Source organism: Notothenia rossii (assembly GCF_949606895.1).
Source record: "Notothenia rossii genome assembly, chromosome: 5".
In the NCBI taxonomy this organism is placed as follows: Eukaryota; Metazoa; Chordata; class Actinopteri; order Perciformes; family Nototheniidae; genus Notothenia; species Notothenia rossii.
Window position 1 is genome coordinate 54,525,181 of NC_136903.1, and position 20,129 is coordinate 54,545,309.

Below are 20,129 nucleotides of genomic sequence, written 5' to 3' on the forward strand. Positions count from 1 at the left end.
GTAACAGGTTACATGACGCAAGAGGTTACGTGTCATGTAACCTCTTGCATAACGACCCACTTCAGAATCGTATAAAGTACAGTATTATAAGCTAAATGTACTTCAAGTATCAAAGTAAAAGTAATCATTCTGCAGGATGGATATCTTCACAGTATTATATTATCCAGTTTGTATCACTGACAAATACATCTAAGAGCATTTAAGCATTAATACTTAAAATACTCTACTTTGTAGATTAGTAGTACAGTACTGCAAATACAATATCAGCATATCATGCATTTTTATATTTACAAAGTATAGTGACAGCAAGTGTTAAAATAAATGTAGTGCAGTAAAAAAAATATATCTGCCTCTGAAAGGGAGTGAAGTAGAAATATAAAGTTGCTAAATATCTTCTTTTCTAATGTCACATTTTTCTGTTGTTTTACATAAAACCCTTCAGTTAAAAACATCTTATTGATATTTTTGTATCGCATTTGACATTGAGGTAATCCAAAGGTTAGGTAAAGTTATCTTACTTTTATATTGTGATACTCAGATTAAGTTATACTTTTGGTAACTAGCAGTTGTAACACAATAGATGTTTTAAATAACCCTCCTAACCCTGGTAGGAGTGAGGTTTTTAGGGTTATGTTGTGAAGCTTACAGACATGGAGTCTCTGGGGAAGAGCCACAGTGGTTTGGAGCTGAACACAAACTAAAGAAACTCCATGCTGCTGAATCAACTCCTCATCATGACCTACACCCAAAACATCCTTACATCACACATACATTCTGAGGATAGCTGTATGAGGCTCAGCAGCCCTAGAGAAGTTGGAGGAAATTCACAAAAACTGTCAAACATGTCAGATCATGTTTTGGAAAGAAACTAGGAACTGTAGTGCATACTGTATTACGAGTTTGCTTCCTTCTGAAAGTGTATAAAGCAAATATTAGAGAGGAAGGGCATTTCAGTCTCCCTGTTTGAAACACACTGTCAGAGATATTGATAAGAAAGTTTACTTTGACTTGACTATTCATTTTGAATTTGCCTCGGGACTACAGGGCTATAAGCATTTTCGCTAACACTGGTATTTTAACTAAACGTATTCTTTGGGTTCACTAATGTGCTCTGTAGGCCTACCTGTCAAATAAAAAAATATAAAGTAGCATAAAATGGAAATGCTTAAATTCCAGTTCAGTAGCCTACTTGAGATGAGGTGATCATGAGAAAGACTAAATGTTTCATCAACGTACACACTTTTAAATATCCAGAGCCAGATTCCTGATGATTGAAAAAGCCATGAAAGGGAAACTTATTTCTGACAGAATAGAAAAAAAGTGCCCAAACTTGCACCAAATCCCAACTTTATTAACATAAACTGTATACAACCCGTCATAAAGCAACATGGACGCCACACGGAAAAAATCTCCGGTCTTTTCACTTTGTGTTTCTGTCGACAGAACACGAGTGTTTTTAGTTAACGGGAAAAAATGGAAAACAGAGTTTATTGGCATATGCAAGATTCATCTTTCAATAGTTATAATTAAATATCAGGACTGGGGTCGACCTAATGACAAATAAGGTGATTTTGCGTAACAGAAATGTGTTTTGAATAGCTTTTTCTTTTACAAAGACGTGTTTAAATTTCAGTCTAAACCGTCTTTTTTTATTTGGACTGACTCCGATCCATGACCGTGCGTTGACAGACGGAAGGGCAGCCATGAGAAAAGGGGAAGTGAGCAGAAGTTTTATGACGAGACAAATATGTAGTCTCAGCGTTTGAATCCTTTTTACTCCACAGGTGAGCCAAGAGCAGATTGAAGACAAACATCCAGCCCAGCGTCTCAGTTTGACTAAGTATTCACAAGAGGTCACTGTGTCAAAAGGCTGAAAAACACCACACACACTCACACATTATCTTCAAATTCAACCAATGTAGGATTTTCTCAGAGAGCATCACAGTGACAGGCGAGGCGTGGAGAGTGTCATGTTCCCTCTGGCAGCCATATTGAAGGGACACAAACAAGTGGAACAGCGGAAGCAAAAGTACTCCGATCCTCGTACCACAATCTACAAATACTCAAAAAAAACCTGCTCGCACAATTGTCCTTTTTGAAATGTTAAGTACCTAATATTTTCAATTATTGGAGGAACATGAGACTTTATATTGATATGCTAAAACTACACTGTAGCTATTGTGCATATGACAAATAAAGCCTTGAATTCTTTGAGAAGTGAAAAGAAGTGGAAATAGGGGAGTAAGTGTACAATGTTTCCTACCTTCTGATATATAGTGGAGTATAAGTAAACAGAAGCATAACATGGAGATTACTTAATTAAAGTACAAGTTCTTCCAAATCTTACTCTGCAATTTTCAGTGTCAATTGACAGTTTGTTACGCGAAAGATTATCCAAAACATTTACAGTAAAGTAGAAGAATCGCAAAGTGACACTCTAGTACAGTACTGCAAGTAACAATCCACCACTGTAACAATTCATTCAGTTAATTAAACAGTACATTACAATGCTAGCCTAGCGCTAAATAACACTAATGGACAGAAAATCACTTTATCATGTACTGTACAATTTTAGGGTATCTGAGTATTTTCCTTTTATGCTACTTTATACTTCTACTCCATTACATTTTGGAAAGCAATAAAGTACTTTTTACTCCACTACCTTTATCTGACAGCCATTGTAGATTCAGATTCATAGCTAATATTAAATATAAATCAGCTAATGAATAAACATGGACATATAATCATGGGTTAAGTTATCCAGCAGAGGATATACAATCATTAAATGAGCATAAGAATATATGGAGGCCAATACTTTTGCACTTCTACTTAGGAATTTAATTGCAGGACTTTGAAAACTGAGTATGTTTACCATTTAGTATTGCTACATTGACTTAAGCAAAGCAGTTTGATTACATCTTCCACTCTTGGTGATAGGTGGTTCTTATGGGATCTCTATAATTGAACATTTGGGAATTGTAGCTGTTAGCATTTGATTTCCAAAAAGAAACCTTATGATGATTAAACAGTTGCCTTGTTACATTTTCAATAAAGTAAGCCCATGTAAGTGTTTTCCATTCACATGACATTAATGAATTTAACTGATTAGATCCAGAGTTAGCTATGAGAGACTAAGCATTGCCTGCGGACCCTTCAGAAGGAGATATGGCAGACAGAGGGATCAAACCCCCGATCCTCTCTTTACAAGATGTTTCCACTGCTGTAACATCCATTTCTGAATGAGAAAGTCCTACATATCATTCATATTTTATTTTGCTGCTGCAGACATTTAGCAGCTATAGATGAGGGGTTGTCGTCATTGTTTTAGAAGAGCAGAGAGATGACAACGCAGGAAGCAGAAAAATGGCTGAATCATGATCTGTTTTTTCTTCTTTTTTTTCTCCCCTTACACATCTTTTTATTCTTCACATTCCTCTCAGAAACTCGTCCTCCACACACCCGTCACCTATAGTATGCACTTGTTACACAAAGTGCACATTCATGTACTCAAAAATAAGAGAGCGATATACATCACCACAGGCTTGGAGGGCATTTGTTTGGCGACTCTATGCCCTTTAAGGAGTGCACAGCTGGAGCAAAGAGATCACATTAATGAGGAGAAAAGCCTGGGTTCATTTCGTAAAGTCAGTGTACAAGTGCATACTTTGGGTTGGGGTCTGTTTTAGATATATGCACGTAGGCTACGCAGAGTCCCTGCCTCTCTTCCAGATGGAAGCAGCCTTCACACAGACAGGAGAGGGGCATTAGCTAGCTAGCAGGGCGAGCTAGCTTAGTTAGCCGCCCACGCCTCCAGATCCGCCATGTCGTCCTCGTCTTCTTCCACCTTCTTCTTGTCTAAAAACAGGAGCAAACGGAAATAAACCTCAGATTTAATAATGTTATTCATAATCAGAACATTTGATTTATCCTTGGGGAAATTGGGTTTCGAAACAGTTGCTCCATTTTAGAACAAAATAAATGTTTAATTAAAACAAAAATATAATTAAAACATTTATAAAAATAAGGAAGTTAAAATACATGGTCTAATAAAAGGATTAAATAACATTAAATAGAATACAAATATTTATATAAATATTTGAAGTTAAAACTGAACATGCATTCAAAAGATTAAAAAAAGAACATAAAGATGTTTATATAAACACAAGAAGTTAAAGTAAAATGTCAAATATAAGGATAAAATAAAATATACAATATATGATATGGAAGCTCATCTTTGAAAAAATAACTAATTAAATAACAAATTCTGATGAATTGTGCGGCCCTAATATGTAACATGTATATCGTAATAAACGCTTTAGTGGTGTATAAATATGAATAAGATATAAATGCTGAATTGCTCGGTTTGAAAAGGTTTGGCTAATGATGATTGTGTAGATATGTGTGCTGTTTGTGTGAGTATGACATAGACTTTTTACTTATAATAATACCTGGTCTCGATGGTAGTGATGTAGATGGTACGCTGGGTAGAGGAACGTCTTCTCCTTGGATTTCCAGAAGATTTTTGTCCAGCTCTTCCTGTTCCAGCTCATCCAGCTCAGCCATAAGCTCGTCCTGAACACACACAAAAACACACAAACGAGTTATCAATTAACCAACCACAGACAAAGACTAGTTTATTTTATAATAAAAGACACACTTCTTTTTATCCATTTGATCTTAATGCCAGCAGCTGTAACTACAATGGGCGCTTCACACCGCAGTACTTTTCCCACTTTAGTTCCGATATAGTTCCGAAATGTTGCGTTCACACCAAAAAGATCCGGAACAAATTTCCAGTTTCGAATATGAGGAAATGAACTGTGGTCTGGCTCTCCCAGCTTGCACGTGGTTTGATTGGCTAGCGCTTGTACTGTCAGATTTGCATAAACGGGATTTGATTGGCTGACGCTTCCAGCTCAGCTTCAAAAGTTGAACATTGCTCAACTTTTGAATCCTGAAAATCCTGGAAATCTTCGCTTTGCTTCCCCACAATGCAGTTCGGCGAAAAGCGAGGCAAAGTGACGTCACTCCCATTCAAATTCAATGGGCAGAGAAGCGTTGGAAGCGTTGGAAGATTTTTTTAAAGCTGCTGTGTGGACGTACCGTTCCGGTGTGAACGCGATCTGTACTTAGTTCATGAGAACTAAAGAGTTCTCATGAACCTTTGTGGGAAAAGCACTGCGGTGTGAAAGCGCCTAATAGTTTATACATTTATGGAGACATGCTAAATCCTGGTGATATTCTTAAATATTGATGAAAGTTGAGGAGGGCCTCCAAAAAGGCACATATTCACGCAATATTACATTTTCCCTTTATTGATGTGTCAACAAGTCAAGTCCATTTGGTCAGTAAATTCTGAAAATATAAAATGTTTCTGCTCTTTCTTATGTTGCAATTACTTATTTACTTTGTCTTTTAGTAAAACATAGATTTGTTCACTACTTTCATGAAGAATAGAGCTGTGGCAGATTATTTGAGTCGGGTTCCTGATTTCCGGGGATGTTCTCACCTCGTCAAACTCATCCCCGAAACCGATCGGTCTGGAAATGACATCTGAGATTTCTTGAGCTACTTCCTGTTGTTCCGTGATGTCCGCCATCAGATCGTCTACTTTGTCTATGTCCCTGTGAAACACAAAGAGAGATGTGAGGATGTGTAAATGAATGCATGAATACAACATGTCCCAAAATAAACCAGTATAAAGTGGTGCAGGAATGAGTCCCAAGAGAGTGTGCATATCGCCACTTCTGGTTTGCTTGTCTTGTAGTCAATGGTTTTTAGAAAATGTTTCTGGTTAAAAGCCAAAACAGGGTCTGCGTTCAACAAAACTTAGAAGAGTATATTGACTCCACGACATAAAATACCCCACTGGTGAATGTCAGCAGCTTCTATGTTTTGATAAAATGTCTTATGAGACTACAAAACACCATCATGCCGAAAAGGTGCCACCCTTAGATTAGCGGAGGTGACGTAAAGTCATGTGACCTTGCTGTAGTTTGTTTAAAGCCTAATGTTAGCTTTTAACTTCTGCCGATTGCAGTTACTCTTCAAAAATCATAAAAGTGGTTCTAATATGTGGAGATGATCCTGCTGAACAAAAGATGTATGTATGATAAACGTGTTTTCGCCAGAGCTTATTTTCTGCAATAATCCAAAATCTGTGGTAAAATCTCATTGGCTTTGTGTCAAGGAGATGCTTCAAATGTTGAGGTCGGCCAACAGAAACACGTCATCCCTGCACCACTCTATTACATACTTACAATAACAATGGTTAAATGTAACCTGTCATTTGTTTCTAAATGTCTCTTACATGTTTTCATGTGCAGCCTTCATGGCCTTGGCGGCGTAGCCCATGTTCTTGAGCACTTCTGTGTTGGTGTTGGCATTCTCTAGTGCTTCCCTCTGGAACTCGATGGTGGACAGCGTGCCGTCGATCTGACCCAGCTGCTGCTCGTAACGCTTTTTCCTTTTCAAGGCCTGTAGAGCCGCTGCACAGAAACAGATACAAAGTTAGTTGAGGAGAACATTTCTTATTGAAGCGGCTACAGAAACCTAATCTTGTTTCAAATTCCTGCTAATGCTGTCACAGTAAAACAGAAATTGGGGAATCACTTTTAGAAGGCCCAGAGGTAGGGATTAAAATGCGATGCTTCAGAGGAAGAAATCAGAAACGGATAGAAATAAAATAAGGATACAATTGTAACAACCCCTTGGCAAACAGAAAAGTATAGAAATATATCATACTGTTCTTTAATTGTCTCCTTAATGTTGTAATATAATGCTTACGAACATGCATTGCAACCTTACTTAATTTATTTAATTGTATTTCATTCTTAATTACTATTATATTATTTTTATTTAAAAATAGTAGTAGTAGTAAGCTTTTAGATTTTTTCTCAGTTTGTTTTGTTTATTTAAAAAAAGCTATTTGGCCTTAAAAGAAACATCCAAGTCCAAAAGTCTAAGAACGAGACGGAAACAAACAGAGGATTCAGTAGCACTATACCTCAGGTCGAGCTGAGGACAGTGATAACAGCTCAAGTAGACAGGAACTTTGGGACCTTTGGTAAGTCATGAGCAGAAGAGGAAGGCTGGAAGGCTGCGCTGCTGTGAGATATTGAAATAAAGTGTTTGACTTAATGAAACAGGACTCTGATAATCGGATAAAATCCTGTCTGAGCCAAATCTCTGTCAGTGTGACCTCAGGCTGTTTCGAGTTGTCCTCTCACTATTGCTTCCTGACAAGACCTGCATTTCCTCCAGCTCACAGTATCAACTTAGAATAACCGGGATGATATATTTGAAAAAACGTATTTGGAGACAACCGTTGGATTTCCCCCTGATCTCAGACTGGGGTCGGTTGATAACAAAAAAGTGATATTTGAAGTTTGTTTAACCCATTTGAAGGATAAAGATGACAAACATTCACTGGTTCCATCTTCTTAAACATGCCATTCTTTTATTTGAAGTAGGGCTGCACGATATTGGAAAAAACTGACATTGCGATTTCTTTCCCCCTGCGATATATATTGCGATATGAAAAAATACAGGAATTGAAGAAAAGACCGTTTTGTTTTTGTCCGCAAACCATCCTTTCTTGAACTTTAATGCTATACAGTTGGTATTTTTTTTAACAATATTTAACCGGATGAAGGATTTTAGTCACGGACGTCTGGATCTTAAAGGGGACCCATCATGCAAAATGCACTTTTGTAAATCTTTTATACATGAATATTTGTCCCTGGTGTGTCAGAGAACTCACCAAGTGTCAGAAAACACAACCTTCTCTCTTTTCCTCCATACCCAAATCTCTAAAAACGGGGCTGCAACGGTTCTGATACAGATTTGAAATATCTGTGATGTCAGAAACAAGGAGCTCCGCCTATATGGGCAACTCTCCACCTATCAAGGGAATGAGAGGTTGGCGTGGCATGGTGACAGCATGGTAACATGACGCTCGTGCCTCGCCCCCCTCCTTTGCAGGGGGGCGTGGTCAGCTGCAGCTCATTTGCCACAGAATCAGCCCTTGTGAAGACAGTGCTGGAATACAGCAAATAGAGCGAAATGAGGCATGGCTAAAATGCATGATCTGTTAGGTATTTTGAAAAAAAAGCTTCACAGACATGTTTTATATAGGTATGGCCCTACAATATATTATTCAAATACACTTTAAGTTATCAGAGCAACAAGCTGAGCTAGCTCGGTTAGCAGCGCCGAACTGCCTTGGAGAAACACATGAAACTACTTTATTCAGTGTTTTTACCTTTAGACCCCGTTTACACGAGGACGATACGGGTTGTCTCCGCATAGCTTCTCTTGCGTATAGCCCTTTCGTTTACACGAGGCTGTAACAAAACAATAGAAACGGACCCCGCAAACGATAACGGGTCCCAAGGTGGAAAATCGTTTTCAATTTGTTTTAAAGCTCAATAAATAACAAAGAAGACTTCTGACCAGCACTTTTCTAATTTTGTCCGGAAGATTTAAGCTTTAACATGTTGACCGGCACATTTCTTTTTTAACGGAAACTCTGCTGCACGGTTTTCTCGTCCCTTGGAAGAGGCGGAGAGGTGGGTGTTTTTCATCTGCTGGTGGACTACCGGAGAGATTTACAGCAGGGGCACACGCCGTCCACCGCGGAAAATAAACAGAAGGGCAACCATGGCAACCATGCTCCGGGGTCTTCTTCGCTGCTTTTGGTGTATTTTGTGGCGGCAGCAGCGCCACTTACAGGCCCGGCATATGTACTACAGCGTTTCCAGCGGTCTCGTGTGAACGGACACGTTAAATGAATCGAATGGGCGTGAACGGAGGACTTTTTTGAAAACGCATACGGTGCGTTAACGCAAACGTTTCCGTGTAAATGGGGTCTTAATCACCGGGTTTGTTTGCTTTGGAGATTTGATTGTGATGTGGTTTGCTATGCATGCAGAGCCTGCATGTCACTCACTCAAGTACCCCTGACATGAGAGCCGCGCAAGTTTTCTTTTTGTAGCAAGCAGCAAAATAATTGTAACATGACGTGTTTGAGTTAATTTGCCTACTAAAATAAAAATAAAACATAATCATTTAAAAAAAAAAAATGTGAATTGTGCGATGTGAATATTGCACACATGGTATATCGTGCAGCCCTAATTTGAAGATAGTTTACCAAATACAATTACCTTTTTTTGTATAAATTATATTTAATACATTATAAATACTACATAGACTTAGTTTTTGAACTATGGCTCAGACTGAGGAAATTGTGACGGGCCATTTTCCACTAATTTCAGATCTTAAATAGACTAAACTGATCATTGAAAAATAAACCTTAATATAATCCTTAGTTAGAACCCTATGTCAATTCATTTAATACTCACTTTAGCTTACCTGTATATGATTCATCAATTGTTTTCAAGCGTAATTCTAAATATTACAATTTAAACAATGAGAGAATCTTCATTGTGGTGCTGACATGGGAAATGTCCTCGTCATGGGAGCGGTGCCTTAAACTTGCTGAGTCATTGTGTGAGGAGGTAGTAAGGTGAGATTAGTGTATGCTGGTGTTTGTCTGAACTACAGCTTCAAGAAGTTACATAAGGTTTAACTTCAAAAGAAATCCAGATAAGATTTAGGTCTAGCATCAAAACGTTCTACCATGTCGCCCTCTTGAGCAGCAACTGGTCATTTCTTTTGTTGAAGGCAGCCTGTGAGTATTATTTTGAAGATGCACAGCTATTAGTGATATCTTTGTTTTTATCTTGCTTTCTTGCTGCCATTGCAATGCTGTACAAAATATGTGTTACATAAATATACACATTTACGAAAAGTGTTTTAGAAACACAGGTAAAAGTATACAGGATAAAGCCATCAGCTTTTTGAGCAAAAGTATCTCTATAACCTGGTTATTCTTAATCCTTTCAACTGAAAAGCCTGTTACACTATAGGGTAGACATTAAGGGTCAAATTCCACTGGCCCTCCATCTCCTAAACTGCTGGGACATTTCCGTATAGTGAATACCTTTATGTTCTACTCTTCACTCACTTGTTAGCATAGGTCGGCATTGATGTACAGAGCCGACGAAATACCTTGTTTATATTCGCATCATATTGAAGCCAACTCCATCGATCAAGCCAGTGTGGCTGAAACTTTCTCTCCCTCTTCTTCTCATACTCCCTATCACTCTCCTTTAACTCTTCCGGTGACATTCCGTTATTTGAAGATTGTTATTTGCCCGGAGCTTGGCCGGTTACCGCTAGTATTAAAAACATTTTGGCGAATGGTTAGGTGGCGAGAAAGTCTGTAGTGAACGAGCGCGCTCACGGGAGCCTGCTCGCGCTGCGCTTCCGCAGCTGTTTGCTTTTCACCCAACAACGACAACCGCCTCACGAAACGCTATGTTGTAGCGTTAATAAACGAAACAATTTAACAAAATTGCTAGTCAAAATACCAATACCACAGGACCATTTAAAAAACGAAGAAGTTTTTTGTGGAACCAAGTGGGCAAGTGGAAAGTACGTTATGCTGGCCCGGGGGGTCTAAATAGTGCTTCCGGGCCAGTGGGCCATTTCTAATGTCAGACCTGCTTTATATTTCTGAAAATGGGTTATGCGTGTAACCTCAAACCTCAAGGATGGATTCACTTAATTTTAGACTGAAATATTGCAGTAAGTTATGGATGGATTGCCATTACATTCGGTAAATATATTCATGAACCCTTGACTTCATGATCGACGAATGCAATACCCGTAAAAGTTGCAACATCCTCCCATCAAAAAACTATTCTTTCCATCATTTTGTCCAAACACATTTGATGATATTTGTGTTTAGTGCTTAAGAAGAAATGCTAGCCCACTAAACTAAGTTGGTGAACATGTTCAACAGTATCTAACAACATATTAGTCATGTCATAATTATCATGTTAAAACTGTTGTGCCTCTGTGCAAGTTCACAGACAACTCGCACCATTTTCTTCATGTGGAAAACTAATCCATAGTTACATGTAGCTAAACAACGTTGAAACACTGAAACTCAATGGATTTGGTCCAGAGATGGAGTACTCGAGTGCCGATTTTTCGGGACTCGTGACTCGACTCGCGCACTGATTGACGCGACTCGGACTCGTGAATTCTCGTACGCGATGACTTGGACTCGGACTCGAACACAGATAATGATGACGTGGACTCGGACACTCCTTGGGTGACTCGGACACAGGTAATGATGATTCGGACTTGGACTCGGGCAAGTTTTCTCTGGAGTCTGATGTCCTCTGTCCTGGCGTGTGCACTTGCGAGGCGAGTGGGCCCCGCTATTCCAGTCTAAAGATGTCTAGAGACACACCCCGCATCCTGCTGTATGCTTTTGCACATTCTGCTTCCACATTGGAAAAGAGCAGCGCAAAATGCTCGTTATGTGGAAACAATATTGAAGAGAAGGCTCCGTAACTACTCTAAGGATCGAGTTCAGACATATAGGCTGTCTTGAACATATAGGCTGTCTTGAACACTATCATCAGAGTAACGTGATTAATCAATAAATAAAGATTCAGCCGATAACACGAAAGCACATGGCTACTTAAGATGCAGAATGACTTCCTTTTGCATGCTAAGTAGCCATGTGCTTTCTGGGGCTGATCTTTATTAGTAAACCGATTTAACCGGTAAAAGTTCATTCAAAATAAGAGTCCCGATCTTATTACTATCAAAATAAAAGTGGAAAACGAAAACTTTACCATAGGAAAATATTGGCATACAAATATAATCACTTCTCTAAAAGATAACTCATTTTAAATATAGTTTTATTTATAATAATAATAATAATATTAGTAATAAGCTTTATATTTGTATAGTGTGGTGATTGACATTATTCACCCACGGATCTATGGGTTGGGGTATTATTCCGCACGAACATTTTAGTGAGCCGGACTTCCTGTTTCCGCCGTTCTTTGCTTCCCGTCCATGAAGTTGTTTACATGTGTGTTCCGATGCTAAATAAAAGTCTAGCTTGTAGCTTTGATACCCCGCCTCCGACTCCCATCTCTCGGCACCACAATAGCACCTATTACAAGAATTGTAGCCAAACTGGCTTCACAGCATTTAAATAGACAGATTAATATAAAATGACAGTATAAAAGCAATGTAGAGGAGCAGCTACATTTCAACACATATATCCACGAAGGTTAATACATGAAGACTTGTGTTTCTGACTTGGACTCTTCTTAGGTGACTCAGACTTGGATTCGAACACAGGCAATGATGACTCGGACTCGACTCGGACACTCCTTGGGTGACTCGGACTTGGACTCGACTACGACTCTCCCTAGGTGACTCGGACTTGGACTCGAAGAGTGGTGACTTGAGAGTGACTTGGACTACAACACTGATTTGGTCACATATAGACCTGTATCACTGTATGTGGCTGCTTTGCTCCACTAGGAGCCAGACAGCAGCAGATTAGATTTGTCATCGTATTACATCAGCACCCGGCTCTTTTTCTGGACTGATAACAATATTACCTACATCACACAAATCATTATTAAATTATCGGATGCAGAGCTGCACTCAGCCTGCACACTTAGATTTTAGGTTTAGTTCTGTGACCCTTTGTTTTTCCTGTTCCTGGCACTCTTCAGTTTTAGCTTTCCTATGTGTGTAAAGTAGGGCTGCACAATATGAGGAAATGTGCAATATGTGATCAAGTTATTACTATTACTTGTGATAAATTAACAGATATTCAAGTCTACGCGTTTCTGCTTTTCTGCTGCTTTCCGTATTATGCTCAAACATATTGCATTTTGAATATGAAGCCCAATATGTCATTTAAAAGTGACAATATAATATGGAAAAAGAAGGGAAAAAAGAAAAAAAATCAAAAAAATCAAAATGTTTTTATATACGTAGGTGGTCATAAAAGAAATAACTTCTCTAGTTCAAATAAATTTGAACTAGAGAAGGGGCAGGGCTCGACAGTAACGGTTGCCAGGTTGCCATTGGCAACCATTCAGAAAAAATGTCAACCACTTCTTGGCCTTTGGTTGCCATCAGTGGCAACCAGTTTTTAACATAAAGAAATAAGGACAGCAAACAGCTAAATGTGCACCCCAAAATAGATAAATGTTAATTATTTGTTGTATTAAGAGTGATATTTAATTATTGTTGTGACCAGTCGAACCTGATACTTAAGTTGCACGTGCATTGGTGTGACTACGGAGCCAGAAAGCGATGCACGTTAACTCGCGTGCGCACTGCGCGGTGCGCTGTGTTTGTTTTTACAAAAAATGGCGAAGCAAATTAAGTTGTTTGACTGTGGGGTAAAAAGTTCGGCCAACACCTCAACTTCTCAAACGAATGTTCAAAATGTTTCAACTGATAAAGCGCAAGGTGAACACGAACGAAAAGCAAAGAGGACATGTGTAAAGTCTTGGGAGGCGAAATATATAAGTACATTCTGCTCCGTTGTGCATTCACTTCCGGTAAAGGTTCCTTCAAAATAAGAGTCCCGATCTTATTACTATCAAAATAAAAGTGCAAAACGAAACTTTACCTTAGGAAAATATTGGCATACAAATATAATCACTTCTATAAAAAGGTAACACATTTTAAAGGTAATTTACAGCATTCATAATTCATATATAATTCTTAACTGTGAATGGTTCTCATTTATTTAACATTAGAAATGTATTAGTCTGGCCAATCCAAGGCTTCAATGCTGAAGGGCCAATGGATCAATGGTGGAGGTCAGCACAAAGGTCAAGGAAACCCACATTTGAAAGAAAGACAACAGATGACCAAGAAACTAGTGACTTACTCAATTCATCTGTGAAGAACATGACGACAGCTGCACTACTGGTGTTTTGTATACCAACAATTGAGGGTGGACACGTTTACTACCACTTAAGTTTCAATTAATTGTGTTAATTACTTGTTGTAAAGCACTTGAACATTCTTTTGTGTCACATGTTCATTATTAAGTTGATGTATAACTGTATAGTATCTTAATTATTTTAAATATAAGGTGACTAAAAATGGCAACCGTATTTTCAGTTTTGGCATCCAAAAGCTGATGCCTGGCTGCCAGTCTGGCAACCACTTTTAAAAGTTAGCGTTGAGCCCTGAGGGGCTTTCTTTTCTTCAGGCAGATGCTGATGAAGTCAGGGTCTGACTAAGTGTTATCCCTACCTGTGACTGTGGCATAATGGGAAAATATGGAAAATATCATGAAACCTTAATTACTGACAATTTTTTAATTGGTAATTGAATTAGAAAAAAGTCTTTTCATAAGGAAATCTGATCTGCCATGGTAACACGTCACCTGAATTGTTTGATGCAACAACCAAAATATTCCTGTACAGGAGTGCAGGAGGTAAATGCTCATTGGATTCCCTGGCTGAGGTTCTGCGTTAGTAGCTGTTACATAGCCACCCTCTATGGCTTGGAGGAATAACCCAGGTGGAAAATGTTTAACAAAGCCAAAGGGCCTTTTTAAGAGACTTGATGTCAAAGAGCACAAAGGAAAATGTGTAAAGTGGTTAAACCTGCCATGGTGCAGATGCTGCCATCACTACAGGTTTATTATGTTTACTTTGAAAAATGTATGGATTGTGGCTGCGAGGGAGTGACCGCACTCCCTCGCAGCCACAAGGTTGTGGGTTCGATCCCAGCCCATGCAGTCAACATGTCGATGTATCCTTGGGCAAGATACTTAACCCTGAGTTGCTCCCGATGGCATGGCCAACGTTGTGTGAATGTGTGTGAATGTTAGGTCCTAGAGTAAGGTACACTGCTCTGTATGAATGGGTGTGAATGGGTGAATGACATGTAGTATGTAAAGCGCTTTGAGGGGTCTTAAAGACTGGATAAAGCACTATATACAGTTGCAAGAAAAAGTATGTGAACCCTTTGGAACTACCTGGATTTCTGCATAAATTGGTCATAAAATGTGTTCTGATCTTCATCTAAGTCACAACAACAGACAAACACATTCTGCTTAAGCTAAAACCACACAAACAATTATATGTTTTTATGTTTTTATTGAACACACCATGTAAACATTCACAGTGCAGGGTGGAAAAAGTATGTGAACCCTTGGATTTAATAACTGGTTGATCCTCCTTTGGTAGCAATAACCTCAACCAAACGTTTCTTATAGTTTCATATCAGACCTGCACAACGGTCAGGAGGAATTTTGGACCATTCCTCTTTACAAAACTGTTTCAGTTCAGCAATATTCTTGGGATGTCTGGTGTGAATCACTCTCTTGAGGTCATGCCACAGCATCTCAATTGGATTGAGTTCAGGACTCTGACTGGGCAACTCCAGAAGGCGTATTTTCTTCTGTTGAAGCCATTCTGTTGTTGATTTACTTCTGTGCTTTGGGTCGTTGTCCTGTTGCATCACCCATCTTCTGTTGAGCTTCAGTTGGTGGACAGATGGCATTAAGTTCTCCAGCAAAATGTCTTGATAAACTTGAGAATTCATTTTTCCGTCGATGATGGCAATCTGTCCAGGCCCTGAGGTAGCAAAGCAGCCCCAAACCATGATGCTCCCTCCACCATACTTCACAGTTGGGATGAGGTTTTGATGTTGGTGTGCTGTGCCTTTTTTTCTCCACACATAGCGTTGTGTGTTCCTTCCAAACAATTCAACTTTGGTTTCATCTGTCCACAGAATATTTTTGCCAGTAGTGCTGTGGAACATCCAGGTGCTCTTTTGCAAACTTCAAACGTGCAGATCAGAACACATTTTATGACCAACTTATACAGAAATCCAGGTAATTCCAAAGGTTTCACATACTTTTTCTTGCAACTGTAAGTATAGGCCATTTACCTTTGTGTGTGTTATTTACCACCTGACTATAGGGAGGTTTGCTGATTGGATGAGCTTGTTGAAAATCAGGTTTCAGGGTTTAAAGCTTGTACAATGTAATGAAGAACAGGACTTTTAAACCTGTTTCAAATGAGCTAGCAGTGCAAATGAGTTCCTAGAAAGGATATGTTGTTGCATCATAGATGTCGTAGTTTTAGTTTTTATTAGTTACATAACGCAACTTAGTTGGACTCCACAAAAGCATTCAAATAAATATAATTGAACATATAAGACAACCAGGAGCCAGCTGGTTGTTAAAAGTATTGAGTTTACTTTGAATGACTTGAATGCATGACTAAAAAAATTGTTCTGACTTTTGAAAAAGATAGAAAATGCATACATGCACACAGACCGTGACAGTGATGTGCCTAGTTATATTGTTACATTGTTTTTGACTGTGTTATTACATGATATATTATTAACATAGCACCAGTCATTATAGTAATTACAGTACACTTGCAGATATCTTTATGCAAGAACCGTAACATGTTTAACCAGAGAAGTAGCAAATAACTACATTATGACGTAGAAATAGTTCTAAAATAACAAGATGTTACATTTTAATGAATTTTGGATTATAATATAATATATATTTTAAAAGTAGTTGGGTCCACTGCAACACTGCTGTCACAGCTTCAACCTACAGAGTAACAACGCAGCTAACTGAAGAAAGTTTTTTTAAATGTTAGCGAAGCTCTTCTCCAACATGAAAAATCACTTATTGATGGATATTATGTTTAAAGTTGTCTGACAACATTTCCAGCAGGTTATAACACACAGTCTTTATCAGGGTGATGACATCAGATCACAGGACTTTGAGTTCATACCTGGTATTAAAGTGTGTTGTCATTTATTCCATCTTTCTGGCAATGCAATCTGATAGCAGACGTATACAAATGAGTTGAGCCGAGCCAACTTGTAGCAGCGCAGGTCAACAGAACAGACACTTTTTTGTCCAGTTGAAGTATAAACAAATACAGCTTTGAGGTTAATATGAGCTGTGAACTAAGTCCTAATGCAAAATACAAATAATAATATAACACTATTAAACATGTGCAAGATATAGAATACAGTCATCTTTTTTTATTTCGCAATTTTTTAAAGCAGTGACTTTTTATACAGGACTGAATCTACTGAAAATGAATTGTGGTCAGCATGTTGACACCACTCTGTTGCTCAATAACATGTTTAAGTACATATTCCATATAATAACCATTTAGTGTGTACTATTTAAGATTGTGCTCATTTTAAGTTTTTTTACTTTACTGTTTTTAGATGGAGGAGCATGTTATCGCTGCAATGACAACTTTCCAAAGTTTGCGTCACCATTTTATTCTGGAAAGTTGAAATTGCTGTAAAGTGTGGGATTTCTTAAAGCCCTTAGATCAGGGGTGTCAAACTCAATTTCATCGTGGGCCACATTAGCATTACCTTTGCACTCAAAGGGCCGGTTGTAACTTTATAAATATACATATATAAATTCATAATATTTATAAGAAATAATATATTATATTATATTATTGCCTCTGCATTGGATTTGTTTCGGATAGGGTAATAACTTCGTAATTAACTACGTCTGAAAGCAGAAGTCTAGGGCAAATAATTGCAAGTCTTTTCAGTGCGCATGTCACAAAATGAGATGCATTGTGGGACATGTAGTTTATGGGCAACGTGCTTCAGTAAGATAAGATAAGATGGACCTTTATTAATCCCGTGGAGAACTTCAGTAGTTTAAAAGCAGGGTGAGATTGAAAAACAGGACAGAACAGATTAATACAATTAAGGATAAATCAAAGATAAAAAAAAAGACAAATAACTATAAAATAAGAAATTAATTAAAAATAAATAGATATACTGTAAAGTAGCATGTAACCGTATAATAAACGTATTATATTCTTTGCAAGCTCTTGCAGGCCACATCAAATGAAGCCGGATTTGGCCCCCGGGCCTTGAGTTTGACTCCCCTGCCTTAGATGAAGCCGTGGCTTTAAATGCAGCATCCGAGTGCTATTGTGAATGAGCACATCCTCTACAGGCCTTACAAACACTACGTCAGTGCCACGTCTTCCACAATACTATATCAAACAGATCATAGTGCAGTTGATAAGGATCATTGCCAAACGTAAAGTCCTGGCCGCTCCCTGTAAGCAGTATTTGCTAGATAGAAGGAAGCTGCCTATGTTCAAATGAAACCCTGATAATCCAGAGCACTTTTTGCCACAGTGCATACTTCTGTCAGTGAATGTATCTACAGTTGAAAACTTCATATGCTGACATTTAAAACACTATATATATATTAATGTTAAATTACTATCTTAAAAAGTCTTACAAGAATGCCTTCAATTAATTAAAAAGTCCCAAATTACTAAAAACTTCCTGAAACCAGAAAAGTTTCCATTTGGTAACAAAAACGTTTTTTAATCCATTATCTTTGTAGAAAACAAACATGTTCCTATTTATGCAAGTATGAAATAAGAGTACATATTAATGTTAGTTGTCATCATAGGAATCAAGAGAATATGTAATTACTCTTTTTGAAGTCACTATTTCGGTAATGAGTTACAACTATGAGCCTTTTTCTAAAGTCATACACAGAAGTATTTGGATATTTAAAATAGCCTTTCAGTTGTCTGTGCTGTTAAACAAGCCTTTATCGAAGCGTATTACCCGGATACTTTTAGCAAGAACTTTGTGTCACTCAAAGCATGTCACAGGCCGGTTAGATTTTTGGCTTTTGTCGAAAACTTTTTTTTTTCTTTGACTATTTTACAAGGTTCTCTGGTTCTGAGTTACATAACCTATTTTTTGGAATTACTACGGCTATAATAAATGCATGCTGTTAGATCATAAATATATGTACACTACATTGCCTTTAAATGCGACTTATTCTGTGTTTTAATACCTATCCTTAACATACTGTTTTGTTCTTATTCCTTTGGTTGTTTTATTCTATCTTTTATATATTGAATTGTTGTTAGCTACCCATTAATGCTATTTGCTTCCTCTTTTTTTGTTATTATTTCGATTTCTTGCCTTTTTATTCATTTGTTTATCCAGTTTAGACATTTATTTAATGTTATTAAATATTTATAATTTATTTTCGGTTAAATCCATAATATAAAAGATAGTAACATACTATATGTACTTTTGATTGGTAAATGATTATAAAAAAAAGTATGGGATTTCTTAAAGCCTCACACACTATTAATGTGTTTCTGCTCAAATTGTCCATTGTTCATTAAGTGAACAAGCTACTGTCTAGTAGCTAGTTAGTCAGACAGTTGGACGTTACGTTACAGAGTCAAAGTGAATGAAACAATACAGTCAAGTTTGTAGGTTAGTAGCTCTCACTTGTTGTTTGATGTGTCCCTTTCAGTTCATTTCATTCTACAGAAATAGTATTAACACTGCTGTCTTTTAAAGACACATTTAGAGTTAGGTGACCTGTTCAGTTGCCGTTAACATGAGAGCCTGTCAACTTCCCGGTTCCTTCCCTGTCGTTAGCCCGCAGGCTAACTAACTAACTAGCGGTTTGACTAACCCGTCAACTTCAGGAGCTTTCTTTCTCACCTCGTTTATTTTTCGTGCCATTCTTCTTCGCCGTAACGAGCTCCTCCCCGATTTTCTTTTCTAAAAAGTCCTGTTTTTTGGCCAACATCTCCTCGGTTTCTCGGAGTTTCTGGATAGCCTCCTGGGGTGTCGGCGCTTTCCCACCCTTACCCCCGCCGCCGAATAACTTACCAAACAGCGACATTTTGTTAGTAAATGGAAACAATAACGGCTGATTTAACCGTACACGAACAGCCGGGCCTTTGTGGTACAGGACAGGTGGTCGTTAAATTGCTTGGTTGTCTTTCTAGGTAACTATAACGTTAGTAACCGAGCGGAGGGCAGCCTCTGCTGCTGTTGTTGTTATTTTTGTCTCTTCTTCCGCCTCTTCCAGAAAGGCCCCGTGATGTAATTACGTCAGCGCTGTTACGTGACTCATGCGTGTCATGCGTTCAGGGAAATTCACAAATGAGCTTTTAAATATCTGCCAGAAAAATAAATCTATTTTTAGAAATCGTTTACCTTCAGAATTAAAAAAAACATTTTCTACATATAGATATAAAACTGTTTTTAATATTACTATTGCCAAAAGTATAAAAACGTTTTTTTAATTCATTATTATTTATATTATTAATATGTACTATTTCTAGCTCAATAATAACTTATGTCATTATTGTATAACAACCTGATCATTTTAACTGTTTTAATTTCACCTCTGTCAGAATTTATAAGTT

At 37.9% G+C, this 20,129-nt stretch overlaps 1 protein-coding gene across 1 annotated transcript; it reads right to left on the reverse strand.

The window, feature by feature from the left end:
• Positions 1 to 1,330: 1,330 nt before the first annotated feature.
• chmp4ba (charged multivesicular body protein 4Ba) lies at positions 1,331 to 19,789 on the reverse strand. Its single transcript, XM_079680081.1, has 5 exons — positions 19,417 to 19,789; positions 6,311 to 6,488; positions 5,510 to 5,624; positions 4,449 to 4,572; positions 1,331 to 3,855 (listed from the first exon to the last, which is right to left on the reverse strand). The coding sequence occupies exons 1-5, from the start codon at positions 19,598 to 19,600 to the stop codon at positions 3,791 to 3,793; spliced, it is 666 nt and encodes a 221-aa protein (XP_079536207.1). The 5' UTR covers positions 19,601 to 19,789; the 3' UTR covers positions 1,331 to 3,790.
• Positions 19,790 to 20,129: the final 340 nt, after the last annotated feature.

What these genes read in the sequence shown, in the direction of transcription:
- chmp4ba (XM_079680081.1), bottom strand. Translation starts at nt 19,600, where the DNA reads ATGTCGCTGTTTGGTAAGTTATTCGGCGGCGGGGGTAAGGGTGGGAAA. An exon ending in TCGGGGATGAGTTTGACGAG is followed by an intron (nt 4,573 to 5,509) that starts GTGAGAACATCC and finishes GTGTGTGTTCAG; the next exon opens with GACGAGCTTATGGCTGAGCT. An exon ending in ATCACTACCATCGAGACCAG is followed by an intron (nt 3,856 to 4,448) that starts GTATTATTATAA and finishes TCCTGTTTTTAG; the next exon opens with ACAAGAAGAAGGTGGAAGAA.